General features: G+C 31.0%; 1 protein-coding gene across 3 annotated transcripts in view; it reads left to right on the forward strand.

Annotated features, from left to right (window-relative positions):
* The window catches only part of LOC111047206 (cilia- and flagella-associated protein 43), a 48,813-nt gene extending 35,611 nt beyond the window's left edge, over positions 1–13,202 (forward strand). For 2 of the 3 annotated variants that reach the window (XM_039427152.1, XM_039427153.1), the window contains 8 exons: positions 93–330; positions 1,240–1,386; positions 1,831–1,950; positions 4,282–4,425; positions 5,806–5,910; positions 6,308–6,504; positions 7,009–7,167; positions 12,789–13,191. In XM_039427152.1, the coding sequence (XP_039283086.1) occupies positions 93–330; positions 1,240–1,386; positions 1,831–1,950; positions 4,282–4,425; positions 5,806–5,910; positions 6,308–6,504; positions 7,009–7,147 (1,090 nt within the window). In that variant the 3' untranslated portion in view covers positions 7,148–7,167; positions 12,789–13,191. Of the gene's footprint in view, positions 1–92; positions 331–1,239; positions 1,387–1,830; positions 1,951–4,281; positions 4,426–5,805; positions 5,911–6,307; positions 6,505–7,008; positions 7,168–12,788 lie in introns of all 3 variants that reach the window. The other variant, XM_039427151.1, reaches the window with a different exon arrangement.
* The last annotated feature ends 209 nt before the right edge of the window (positions 13,203–13,411 follow it).

Below are 13,411 nucleotides of genomic sequence, written 5' to 3' on the forward strand. Positions count from 1 at the left end.
CAGTTAAATCAATTGAATCATAAAATGAATAATTCGTTAACAGTCAATAGAAGAATGTGGAATTTCACTTAATCATTAATTGCAATTTACAGACGTCGCCCAAAAGTGATGCAAGTGTCAGCCGCATCTCCGCAGCTGCTGTATGATGTGGCGAAATGCGTGCGAAACCCAGAGCTGCAGTACCAGGTCTACTTGCCATCAGAATATCACGATTTCCTCAAGTCACTGGACAACTATGATTCCTTCTCCAATGCACCCGCCAACTTTGACGAGAATGTTTGGAAGGTATTTGTGCAAGTCAGAAGAAACAAAGTCGAGAATGAATTTAAGGTGAGAAGCTTCAGTAATACAGTCGACTCTTGATAATACAAACATTCGATAATACGAAACTCTTGATAAAACGACCTAAATCCCTGGTCCCTTGAAAAACTCTTTATAATTCGAACAAATCAATGCATTTAGGCACACTCGATAATACAAAATAAAATACGGAGCCTGATACGACTGCAACACGCGATAGTTCGAATTTCTTTACAAAAACTCTCGATAATACGAACTTCTACTGAACATGAGCATTATCAAACCTGCATGAAATTCAAACATGTTCATTCAGTTCACTTTGTCTTTACAGTAGTGGTTGTCTTCTCATTCAAGCAAGTAGGTCTATGTCTCCTAAAAAGTATAAGTGCTTAACATTTTCAGAAATACAAAAAGTTTCAGCAGTTGAAAAAGGAGATAGGAAGATTGATGTAGTCTACAGATGTGAAAATTACATACTTCTTCATCAAAAAATAATAAATCTTGTTTTGACTGAATGTACAATGATATTATTTTTCCTTGAAAAATTACAGACTTTTTCATCAAAAAATAATAATCTAGTTTCGATTGATTTCACAATACTGTAATTGTAACATTCAATAAACTACAGTATCAAACAATTTATGAACTACAGTATCAAACAATTTTGCTCTCTATATGCCTGGAGTTATTTTTCCTCTCACATCCAATTTTCGATAATAAGAACTCTCGATAATTCGAACGTTTCTCTGGTCTCTCCATCGAGAGTCGACTGTATATTTTTAATTTTAGTTTGATTTATCATAATAATATAATGTTGTTGATACTTATAGTATGAGCGAAATGGCGATTAAATAAACTTTATAAAAACCAATTTATTTTTCAAAAACCTCCAAGTTTGAATACTCTAGGTTGTCTGTTAACTCTATAATTTCCATGTAGGTGAAAGCCAGTGCTCTGGAAGTGGCAGATTCAGAGAAAATGGTAGCAAGAGCCATAAGTGCAATGCAGTCACTCAATGAAGAAGCGGCTCATAGTAAACTACGATCTCTCAGAGAGGAAAGAACCAAATTCAATCAGAACTTCCAGGTTGGTTGCAGTCATTTCATATTTCTGTCCAAATATATGTAAATATATTCATTCAAATATATTCGATTTTTTCAACACTTTATGAACTTAATGGTAAGGTATTAATCAAAACCTCCAATTCTATTAAATACTTTGAACTTACCATCAAACTTGAAAATCACAACTCAATCCAAATACTAAATGATAAGGCCTAATACGACTTTGTTGTTACAGAATTAATGCTGAAAGTGAATATTATTTATATATTCATAACTTTATAAGAATTTCATTATAAAGAATATCATTTGTTGTTGATTTTCAATAAAAAATATTACGAGACGAGTGGTAGAGAGGACTTGAAAGTCCTACGGTACTCCGCCAAATAAAGATTTTTACATTTTTAGTCACTTTAATTTGAAAGAAAAAACTTTTTTCAGTACTTCACAGCATATTTTATCATTGCAGGTTCAACTAGTATTGAAACAAGGCCAAGTTGAGCTTCAAACCTCGGGACAGATATCGGATTTTGATGATTGCGTATTGGTTGATAAAAGTCTAGTTGAAGATATCAATAATCTTGTCAAAGTAAGTTTTTGAACGTGATTATCATAATGAACTTAGCTCATTCAAGAGTGAAACCAATTCGAATCACTAAATTCTGTTGGGATTATGAATTTGAATAAACATGTTCATTATAACAGTAATTTTGTCAAAATCTTCAAATGTACAACCAAATGACTTTGGTAAATACATTTTATTAACCAATTTATTGGTTGAACGATGGAAAAAATAGAAAATAATAAACGAATTTTAAAGTGTGCAATATTAAGTCTTTTGAAGAATATGGATTCTCTTATGCTTCTACAAGATTTAAGACATTTATTTACATTGGTATAACATCGAAAAGAATTATTGGTTTTTTCTGCATGGAAAGAGTTATTTAGTTAACTGTACCGAACGTTGTCCTAGTTGCAATACAAGCGCAATAGAATATCTTGAAAATATTTTGTTATCTTGCTCGGTTTATGAGAGTTCTAGACGTCGACTCATTATTATATATATACAAAATGTAGTTCAGAATCAAGATAAAATAATGATATTGTTGTCAAATTTCTCAGCAGAAGAGATTCATAATGTTCATATTTATGTGAAAAATGTTCTATTTATCAGATCCATGATAATGGACTTATAACTCGTATCAAGATCAAATACAGATAATTTTTTTAAATATAATCTTGAATATAGATACGATAATAGTGAAAATCTCCAATGAAATTGGTATGTTTTGTCTGAATGAGTTCTCTGCCACTATATTTTATAATTAGAAATTAATATATTTTTTATGAACGTGTGCGTTGTAGAGTTTGGTTGCTGGTCAGAATAAATCATCATTAGCCGAAGTTTAATTTTTCTAGTCATGCATAATATTCTCCTAGTCATTCCTTACTGATTTTTTGATTAATTATTTACTATATTGTTTCTGTTAATTATTGTTATTAAGTTACCTACATTGTATCTTGTTGAGTGATATTGTTATATATAAAGATTATATTATTTGAATGTTATATTGTTTCCAAATGCTGATACCTGGGTAGTAACTCTATTGTATGAAATATGTTCGATAACAAATAATTTTTTCTTGAGTTTGAGTTATTTACATTGGTATAAAAATGTCAATATTGAAAATGCAATTTCTCTGCAATTAACATTACATTTTCTCCAATGAGATAATAAGTTATGACTATAGCATGGTCAATTTCTGATTGTACAACTACTGGAAAAAAATTATTGATGCTGACGTACTACCAAATTTGTACAAAAGGTTTGATAGTATTTCACCTATCACCCAAGGAAAGTCATCGGTTCCAATTATGCTAACATCTTGATAAATCATGTTTGGATTTAATGCCTATAAATAAGAAGTCCAGTTCAGAGCAAATCAAATTATAATTTTCAAATGATTCGAAAAATTACAGTTTAAACCAGAATAAATAATCATACATGGACTGAACATAGATTGAACATGATTCAGGTTACGAATATGTTTGACACGTTCATCAAAAATAGATTCAAAAGCTTTTTCAGAACTCAGAAATTATTGTTTCAAATCTAGATCAAAATATAAAACTTACGAGTACTTATCTTTTATTTACAGGTTTTAAGGCAGGCTTATGGCTTTCAAAATTAAACGAAATATTTACCACAAATTGAAAAGAAAAATTTGAAATCTACACTTCACATATGTTCAATAACATCAATAAATTTCATAAATACATTCAGATCTCAAACAAAACATCTTAAATTTCAATTATTTAGAAAATTCTCAACAGGTCATAAACACCTCCACCATTAGCCATCCTTTCAACAATTTTGAGCTAGACGCCTGACAGAAACACCTTAAGTAAACGCCTAAAGCTCCAAAGCGATACATAGACACGTCATCAATTGCCAACTAATAAAGAATACAAGTTTACAAATATTATAACTATTATTTTCAATAAAAATTTATTTTAAAACTGTTTTGAAATTTTTATTCAACCTTTACGTTGTTTTGAATTATGTGTTTATTCAGAAAAATAACTTTATCACAGTGAGTTATTCAACACCAGTGCATCTGATAAATTCCCGGTAAAATGTTAAGTCTGCATATCGATTACACCAATATTTTCTATCAAGTTTTATTGATATTTTGAATATTGAATTGAAGATTTGATTTTAATCGAGAAAAATGTAATATTACAATGCTAATAAGTTAATCAATATTCTATTGCTTGAAGAGTTGGTCTTTCGTGTTGAATGCATTGATTGTGTTTTCATTCTATTGATAATGTTATTCCATCAATGATAATTTTGTATAAACTGTGCAACTAGTTCTAGCTTTTTGGTTGGTCTCTAAAATTTCGATACTTGTTCCAGCAAGCTGGTGCATCAAAGTTGAAAGTAATGCTGGAGGCTGCCAATTTTCACAGAGGAATAATTTTCAAGGAATGGGAACATAAAATGCTGAGGATGAGAATAGAAGATCTCAAACACGAATTACAACAGATTGATGGTGTCAGGGTAACTACTTTGTCCAATGATCTTACAGTGGTATATTCTATTAATTTGATAAGATGTAATCAAGTTGAGTTTTCAGTGAACATTCGTCATCCATTTCTTTGTTCATGAAAGCGCCGAAAGCCGTGACTTTCTATTCCTTTTGTATCTTTACTCTCCAGTATATTTTGGAAATTTATTGTTTCAAATGAATTGTAATGACTTATATTGAACTGTGAATTATTGTTGATTTTTATGTGTGATAAGTTTCATGACTAGTTCCAGATTCAAATTCTAATTTTATTTTATAAAAAAAATCCCAAAAATAAGTACAAAATACAAAAAAAAACAAAATTTAAACAAGGTACAAATATTAAATACATAGTATAAGGCTTCGTGTTTTATTATTTAATAAATTTTCATCAATATAATAAATTCTCATTTCAATGTTGAATGTTGGCTTATTACTAAAATTTCAATAAAAAAGAATTATTCTTACTTCATTACTTCATTACTGTTCATTCTGTGAATAGTATAGACCTCACTTATAAACCAAAGCCTTCTCTCTCATACTGTCCATCAGAATAAATTCTCTCCTGTCCCGTTGTGCCGGCAAGATATCGGTGTGAAAACGGCCAATGGCTGATTGGGTTATCATATCTACAGTAATAATCATCTGTAGTGAAGAAACTAAAAAAATCTAAGCTAATTTCCTACAAGATATACTGGCAACTGCTCAGCCTCAGTTGAAAGCAGAGAAAGATCGAAAGAAAATACTATGTTACTTTAAATTATTAATAAGGATGTGAGAAAGGAAGAGGAAAAAGAGACTGAGGTAGATGATGAGGAGCAGGAGGATAATGAGAAAGAGGAGGAGGAGGATGAGGAGTTGCATGCGTCATTGCAGTGCAATAATTCACTCCACAGCTGATGATTTACTATAAATAATTTTATTCTATAGTATGATTTCCACTGTAATATTAGCGTATGAAGGAAACTCCTTTTCCTTTTATATTATTCTTGAAATGCAATAATTCAAAAAAACCTCATATTATATACATCGACGCGCAATCCAAAAAGGAACATTCCTTCCAAAATTAATGAAAATCCATTGACGCGTTTCGCCGTAAATGCGAAACATACATACATAAATAAAATCGTACATAAGAAAAATGCAAAACCGACGACTTAAATCTTGTACCTCACTTCGCTCGGTCAATAACTGAATAAGTGTGATAGAGCATGTTGTCAATACTGATAATAGTATTTTTATGGGACATGCAAAAGGAGTAAACTCCCAAGTTTCTAATAGTGCAGTTGCCAATAATGGTCTCAAGACTCTTGCAAAACCATTTTGAAGCAGTAATTTGAAAAATGAACATTGAAAATAATTCTACATTCCAGGTGACAAGATATGTGAAAAAGTATCTGAAAAAAGTAGAAAGATTTGGTGAACCAACCTTGGAAGATTTAATCGCAGTCAACAAAGATGTTCCGGCTTTAAAAATGGTATACATCACTACATTCAATTCTGGTACTTTTCTCAATGACTTGATATCATGACAAGTTTTCGTGAATTTTGTGTTCACTAGTTCAATAGAATTGAATTCAGTATTGAGAATTGATTAATTTAAATAGCATTGAAGTATTGAACTGAAAAACTGAATTCTAGTCTTGCTTGTGTGAATCCATTAAAATATAGAATCCATGAAATTTCTCTTTTTAAATACTGTTCGCTTCTATCAAGCACAAAATAAGTAGTACTCACAAACCTCATTCATTGTACTAAGACTCAATTGTTTTATCGTATCCCTTATAGTTCAAATCTTCTTTTTCCACCCTCAAGAATGTTTTTAATGTCTAATAACACGATTTACTTACATTAAATTGATTTTTCCTTTTGCAGATACAAGCATGCCATGAACGGGCTGTGAAAGACCTGAAACTAAAACAGAATGAGGTTGAAAAAGAGTTTAATGAAATGGAACAAGAAGGTCAAGATCTTGATAACCGAATTTCAAGTTTGAATGATGAAGTAACCGAGCTGCATATTCAAAGGGATCTCGAGTTTGAGTGCAGTGAACAATCAGATGTACAACGAAGGTAGTTTTCAATAATTATTGATGGAAATCCATCTTGTCATACTTGTATTAAAAAGTTTCCTTATCTCATCTTTGTGGCTGTAAAATTTATTTCCTCTCGTAACTTCTTCAAAATTAAAAAATAAATTATGTCAGGTAGCCGCTTGTTTAGATTTATAGAACACAAAATTTGAAATGGAAAATCAACGTTTTTTCCGCACTATAACTTTTTAATCTCAAAATTAGTTGTACACAATAATCATTATTTCATTATTAAATTGTATAATAATAATTATCATGTTGAGTAAGTTCACTTTATCCTTTTCAAGTTATTGATTCATTTCCTCAATCAAATATTTTGATTAAATAATTATTCTTCTTCTTAAAATAATGTAAACTAGTAGTTTTAATTTGTGTTTTTAACCTATTATTTTTTATATTAAATACTTTTTATATTAAAAAGGGTACTGTAATATTTATAAATAAAATAGTATTTTATAAATAAAAATTATTTTTCTATTTGCAGGATGAATGTGATTAACAGAAGAGGTCGACTTACTGAAAAGATAAATGAAACCAACAAAGAATTGGCGATCCTTCAAACTGAGTTGGAAATACTTCGTATGAGAACCTATCCAACTTTGAGGCACAGGTCGTTGATTTGAGTCCACTTCTATAATATGATGTAAGTATCAGAGTAAGATTTAATATTATCAAAAATATTATAATATGCCATTTATAGTACTCCATTATATTCCATAACATTACTTTGATAACTTTTATAAACTCATAATTACCTCAGAAATATTCAATTCTAGCTTTTTCATAGCAGTTATCCCGCTTATCCATCAAAATGAAATGTTATGGCAAGATATTATTAAATCAGTTCACTTAATCGGTTCTACTGTGGAAATCAACTAATCTCTTTTATCCATTGTATTCTCTAAAATCGTAATCTATTAGGTGGTTCAAATTGTATTTTTTTCATTATGGCTCATTGCTCTTGATGAACCAATTTGAAGTTCGATATGATTCCCTACCATCAATTATCTTTTATCTCAACATAATGTTTTAAATACCGATAATAAACCGCATCTGGGTCTATTATTTGTTGAATAATCTTTATTTGTTTCTACGAGGAGCTCATTTATTTCTAAACATGCCTTTATTCCTCACATTGCTATCTATGAATAGATATTAAACAGCAACAACTACTTGATCCATCGAAATTATCCCAGAAAAGGATCCAAAAATCATATCTGGGTCTATTATTGGAAATAATAATTATTTTCATCGCATCCACTAGAATAGTTTATGAGGTGGCTGGAATAAGTAGTCGTTGAGCTCTAGCCATGTTGTTAGAGGTTTTATCAATTTTTCTTACTCTCGAATGAAACTGTCATACCGTAATAGTAATAACAGTCCTAGAAAATGTTGAATCTCAGTTTAAATGCCGATGCGAAATTAATATATAAATATCAATAATCATTCCATTTATCTAACTGAACAGCTCTTTATAAATATGACTAAAATTGAAGATCGAATTCAGTATTAATCCTCTCATATAAGAAATGATAAGCTAGTTGAGAAAAATTCATTTTATATGCATAAAGACTCATTTTATGAAGAAGCATTTGATGAGAGATGATAATTTTCACAATAATTATCGTATCAGAGCACTAAATATTATTGAGTTTTAAATTACAAAACAATATTTTTCTTTCACATATAATTTTATTATTCTAAATTTTGGTTTTAATTTTATATTTGATTAAGTCTTTTGACAATTTATTCGCTTTATTACTCTAAAAATCTACAACCGCAAGCTGCTTCTTCTCTCGTAATGCCCAATTTTTGAACTACAAATGAATTTATAAACATTCTACAGCAAATGAATAAACATACCTCTCATACAAATAAATAACAAAATAGTCTCCCTAATGATGTAATAGGAATGCTTTCATAATACTCAAATATTTGGGAAAGAATGCTTCAATCAAAATAAGAAACATTGCAGCCAGCATCTTATATAATGATTGCTCTGTGTCTGACATGTGAGCTACTTTTCTGACCAAATAAAGTCTGATTTTGATGGCGGTTAAATAATGTGTTTTGAACAAGAGCTCATCTCAATCTCGTGCAGACATTCTGGCGTTGCAGGTCACACTTTGTCGCAGGCTACAGGTGTCTTGGCACTGCCAGACATTATGCAATATATGTGTCTGAATAACTTATGTAATCTACTAATTCATCTCGAAGAATGCAAATGAACAGTGCTGATGCCATGCTGCAGATTGAACTCTGTATGACTTCACTGTATGAAAGTAATCGCTGTATATTGATCAAAATAATATAAACCCCTTTGTGTTGAATAATGTTCCTATTAGATTTGTAGAATGATGAATAATCCTTACTTGGAGAAATCAATAACTGGTTGATAGTTTAATAGATTCTAATACAAATTTGTAGCCAACCAGATATTTTAATTCAAATACGAACAAAAATCAAATAATGCCTTATTGATTGAAGATTTTTATGCTTTTTGATCGCTTGCATGGATGCTATTATTTTCAGTATCGACTCCTATGGGAATGAGACATACCTCTTTCAAATGCTTCTTTTGTTTCTGTCACTCCTCCCCTTTTTATTCAATTAGATATACTAATATAATATTCGCTTGTTTTTCGCCTGCTCATCATCATCATCATCAGATCGAGTTCATGGCGATGTTGATGATGATGATGATGATTTCGTCTGCTGAGTCGATTTTTTTTATCGAATAAAGCGAATGTATTACAGTTAAAAGTTGTATTTGTTTAATACTAAAAAACATTATTTTGAATAATCCACCAGATAGTTGCCAGAACAAATTAAATAAGAAGATCTTCTAATTTATTCAATCGAATATAAATTAACTGGTTCTTTTCAAATCAGGCAAGTGAAACTAGAATCCATTCAATGAATGACTGCAACAGCTCTTGTTAAAAACGCATCGTTGTTGGAATCATTCTGACTTTCGTATTGATTTACGATCACATTTATCACTTCGTATTTCCAATTAATCATTTTGATTACTTGTATTTATTTATATTATTTTTATCCATTATTTAAAACTTCCTACTATTTCTGACTTCCTAATGTTCTTAAGCTGGTGTTCAGCACAGCCCAACGTTGATCTTGCTTGTAACTTGTCAGTTTGTTTATTTTTTTTGTTTGAATATATTTTGCGATTGCATTCTTTCAATACTGGCAAATCTTCAATGCTGAGAGAATTTTAATTTAGAGGCAAGAAATTGCATAAAGAAAATTAATCAATGACCACTACTTATGGGTAGTAATACAGCTCCTCAATCAATGGCATCTCCAAGTGAAATCTGACGATACATTGAGACATTGAAGAAAAAAATTGAAAATCAACATTCGATGCATGGTTGATAAAAATACACATCAAGTATTAATTTCAGAAGCTATTGTATTGACACTAAAAATGGAGACACTGTTGAAATTACGTCTGAAAATCACTCCATATACAATTCATCCGACGTAGCCATAGGATCAAAATTTGTACATTTATTTTTTAAATGATTAATTTCAGAGCTGTCCGCTTCAAAACAGAACCAAGTTCAAATAAAGTAATCATGTGAATGAAAATTGCTGAGTAAAATACTTCCTCGACGTTTTGATGGCATAATCTCATAACTTTTTCATAAAAAAAGTTATCCGCAAATAATATGCAAAAGCTCTTAAAGATGTGACTTCATCTGTTCATCACATATTCGAATACAGTATTCATTTTTTTTTATTCTCGATAATAATTGTGATGCAAAATACATAGATTGTATAACCTATGGTTAGAATGTGTTAATTGATGATTATTACAATACAATTGGAAAAATATCTGCCGGTAGATTTGAAAAATTATAAATTGTGCATGAAAATAGAATAAATTCCCCCACCCCAAAAAAAACCAAAACAATTAGTTTACACAATGCATTATGAATCAATTTTCTACATTTGCGTTTTTCTGAATTAGGCTACTCATTTTTCCTCAGAAATACTTCAAGTTTGCTACCAAACAGTAGGTAAATAAAAATGAATTCGTATGACTTTTTGTTGATGGGGATGGTTGTTTGCCTGGAAATATAATTTGAGCCGTCAATGAGCCTCACGACTGTTATACTTCAGCCCCCACCGACTGTTTAACGTACCCATCCGATAACACGGGAGTGATTCGGCAAAAATTATATCATAATTATCTGGGTTTGAACCCAGGATCTGTAAGCTGCTAAGCATCCACTAGAAATAGTAGGTAAGCTCCTATAATAGGGATGATAGTTAAAAATATGTGTGCAGGTATGAGTATTTTGAAGAATATAAATTCATCAGGTAGAAAAGATGAAACGTTTGGAAGAACCAAGCATGAAATACAAAAATCAATACATATTTTTCAATACAATCAATTTTATTCCCACTAATAGGCTGATTTTTATCTACATACACTGACAATATATTATCTAATTTGTCTTTGAGAATTCGCAAAGTTACATACAGGTATGCTTGAGTTAGGTATGATAAGTGAGTGAGTGCATCGCGGATGTGGGGGAGGGAGATAGATGTTGATGCTTTATGATGTTGGATGCCTTTTTGATGTTGTTGTGGAGTTGTGAGGGGGGAAGAAGGGAATCTTGGCCAGGTGGCCGGGCGGGGCACTCCCTAGCGAATACGTCACATCCGGTCGCCCCTCATTTCCATTTTAAATCACCACCCGCCGCCGCTTAATGAAATATCGCGCGCGCGGGCCCACAAGACAATTGGCCGCCGATCGTCGGCGACGAATCTTCATCATTAGTCGACTTTTCATTTTCTGGATTGTCATGCGGCGTGATTCGCTCGCCGCATCCAAGCTCTGCTCGTAAACAACGCGCTGTGAATTATTTGCCGACACCCTGGCTCTAGCTTTGTAGGCTGGCGGATGGAACTGCGATTTGTAGTGCTTCAGCTGCACCATGATCCTAGGTTAGCGGTTTGCTAATGGGGAGAACAATTTTCATCTGATATTAAAACCATCAGTACCATATATCTATATAAGAATCAATAACAAATAATGATCATAGTATGTTGAAAAATCATTACCATAATGAAGTACGGTATCAAGTATTGTACTGGTATTTGAAGAATCATTCTATTGGATAAGTTTGCCCAATCATTCCTTTGTTCCTATTGTTTGCATCAAACTGGGTGGATGAACTACTATAATTCCAAGAAATCTAGTAGCTGGTTTAACGATTGGATATTAACTCTTGATATTAGTTCTGAGCAATCGAATATTAGCTAAGACAGCTCTTAAAATATTTTTTTTCTAATTCGCCCTACAGGTTTCTATAGTTGAAATTAAGAAAAACAGTTCTTACGGGGATGTTATAATTGACAAGTTGAACTTTTATCAGATTAATAATAATATTGTTGTTGTTTTCCGAGGCAAAACTATTTATAATAACTTTGTGTTTAAACGTAGATATTAAAAAAAAATTGAGAGGCTAATGAAGCTCCTCCGTAGGAGTGAAATGCATTCCTCATTTCTCATCAACTTTTTGAAAATATTAACGTGGAAACACTGTGTCCACTCTACAACCAAGTGATAGGAATAGTTTAACAATATTCCAATGGAGTTTTAAAACTATCTAATAATTCAAGGAATCTAATTCAATCGAACAGTATATGAGTAATTATAAAAATGAAATAAAATTGATTCTCAAAGAGAAAGTAGCCTATATTCGTACAATACAAATTAGGGTTCCCATTACAATTGAAAAAGAAGAAAAATTCGAAAAAGTAGTGAAATTTTTAATTTATGTAACTTTCTCAGCAATTATTTCGGAAATCAGGACTATTTCATGAACATAATTTATCAAAACTTCTATGACATCAATATGAAAATTTTTCAGCAATATGCTACTATTTTTTGTATTATTCCATTCATACAGAATGTTTTTTTTTTAATATGTGGACAGATTATTTACTTGACTCGTACTTCTATACTTTACTTTTTCACAGTAGAAAATTTCTTTGATAGTATGGATGAAAACTGTCAGCTCCATTTGCACAGTTATAAATTTCCCAATATGTCTTCCGGGGCAACTTTATCACTATAGTACAATAATTGGCTAAATTCAATGTGTAATTTTTCTATCAATAGATTTGTCTATTACGGCAACTATTGTTTTATGAATTATAATAATACCTATCCATGTTTTACTCAGGGCTATATTATTCAATCGTTACTCCTTATTCATTTGTTGCTTGTAGGATCCGAAGTTTGGTACTTGTTGGACTCTTGAAATATCAATTTTATCACCACCAAGTCATTGGAACTGATGAAAATGGATCAAATACTGGTGATGAGTGACGTCATACCCCGTTGCCAGTGTATCAAGAGAGGGGACAGGTAGTTCCAAAGAACAAAAGACTGTAAATTCAGTAATTGCATCTTGAAAGCAATGATCCTGCTCCATTACAACTGAAAAATGAGCGTACTACATAAGGACTCGTATTCTATTTCTAATACAAGGAGATTCATAATTATTATTATTATTCTCACTTGGCAAAGATTGTGTAATTACTTTTTTAAGGTTATTACATATTTCAAATATTATTCTATCTTCAAGTATTGATCAAATTGAGCTAATAAAAAACTGAAAAATGAAACAATTCCTTTGATCTCCTTTGGAATCATATAATTTGTTGTAGGGTTGTAGTATCAGATACGATACGTAATAAGTTAATTAAAATTATTTATCGGATAAAATAATAATTTCTCAACTACTAAATATTTTGTTCTACAACAAAATATAAAATTACTAACAAAAAGGTAGATTCTCTCAATTTCAGTTTTCAACTTTTTTAAGCCGATTTGGCATCATGCAAAGTTC

The sequence above is a fragment of the Nilaparvata lugens genome, chromosome 4 (assembly GCF_014356525.2).
Source record: "Nilaparvata lugens isolate BPH chromosome 4, ASM1435652v1, whole genome shotgun sequence".
In the NCBI taxonomy this organism is placed as follows: domain Eukaryota; kingdom Metazoa; phylum Arthropoda; class Insecta; order Hemiptera; family Delphacidae; genus Nilaparvata; species Nilaparvata lugens.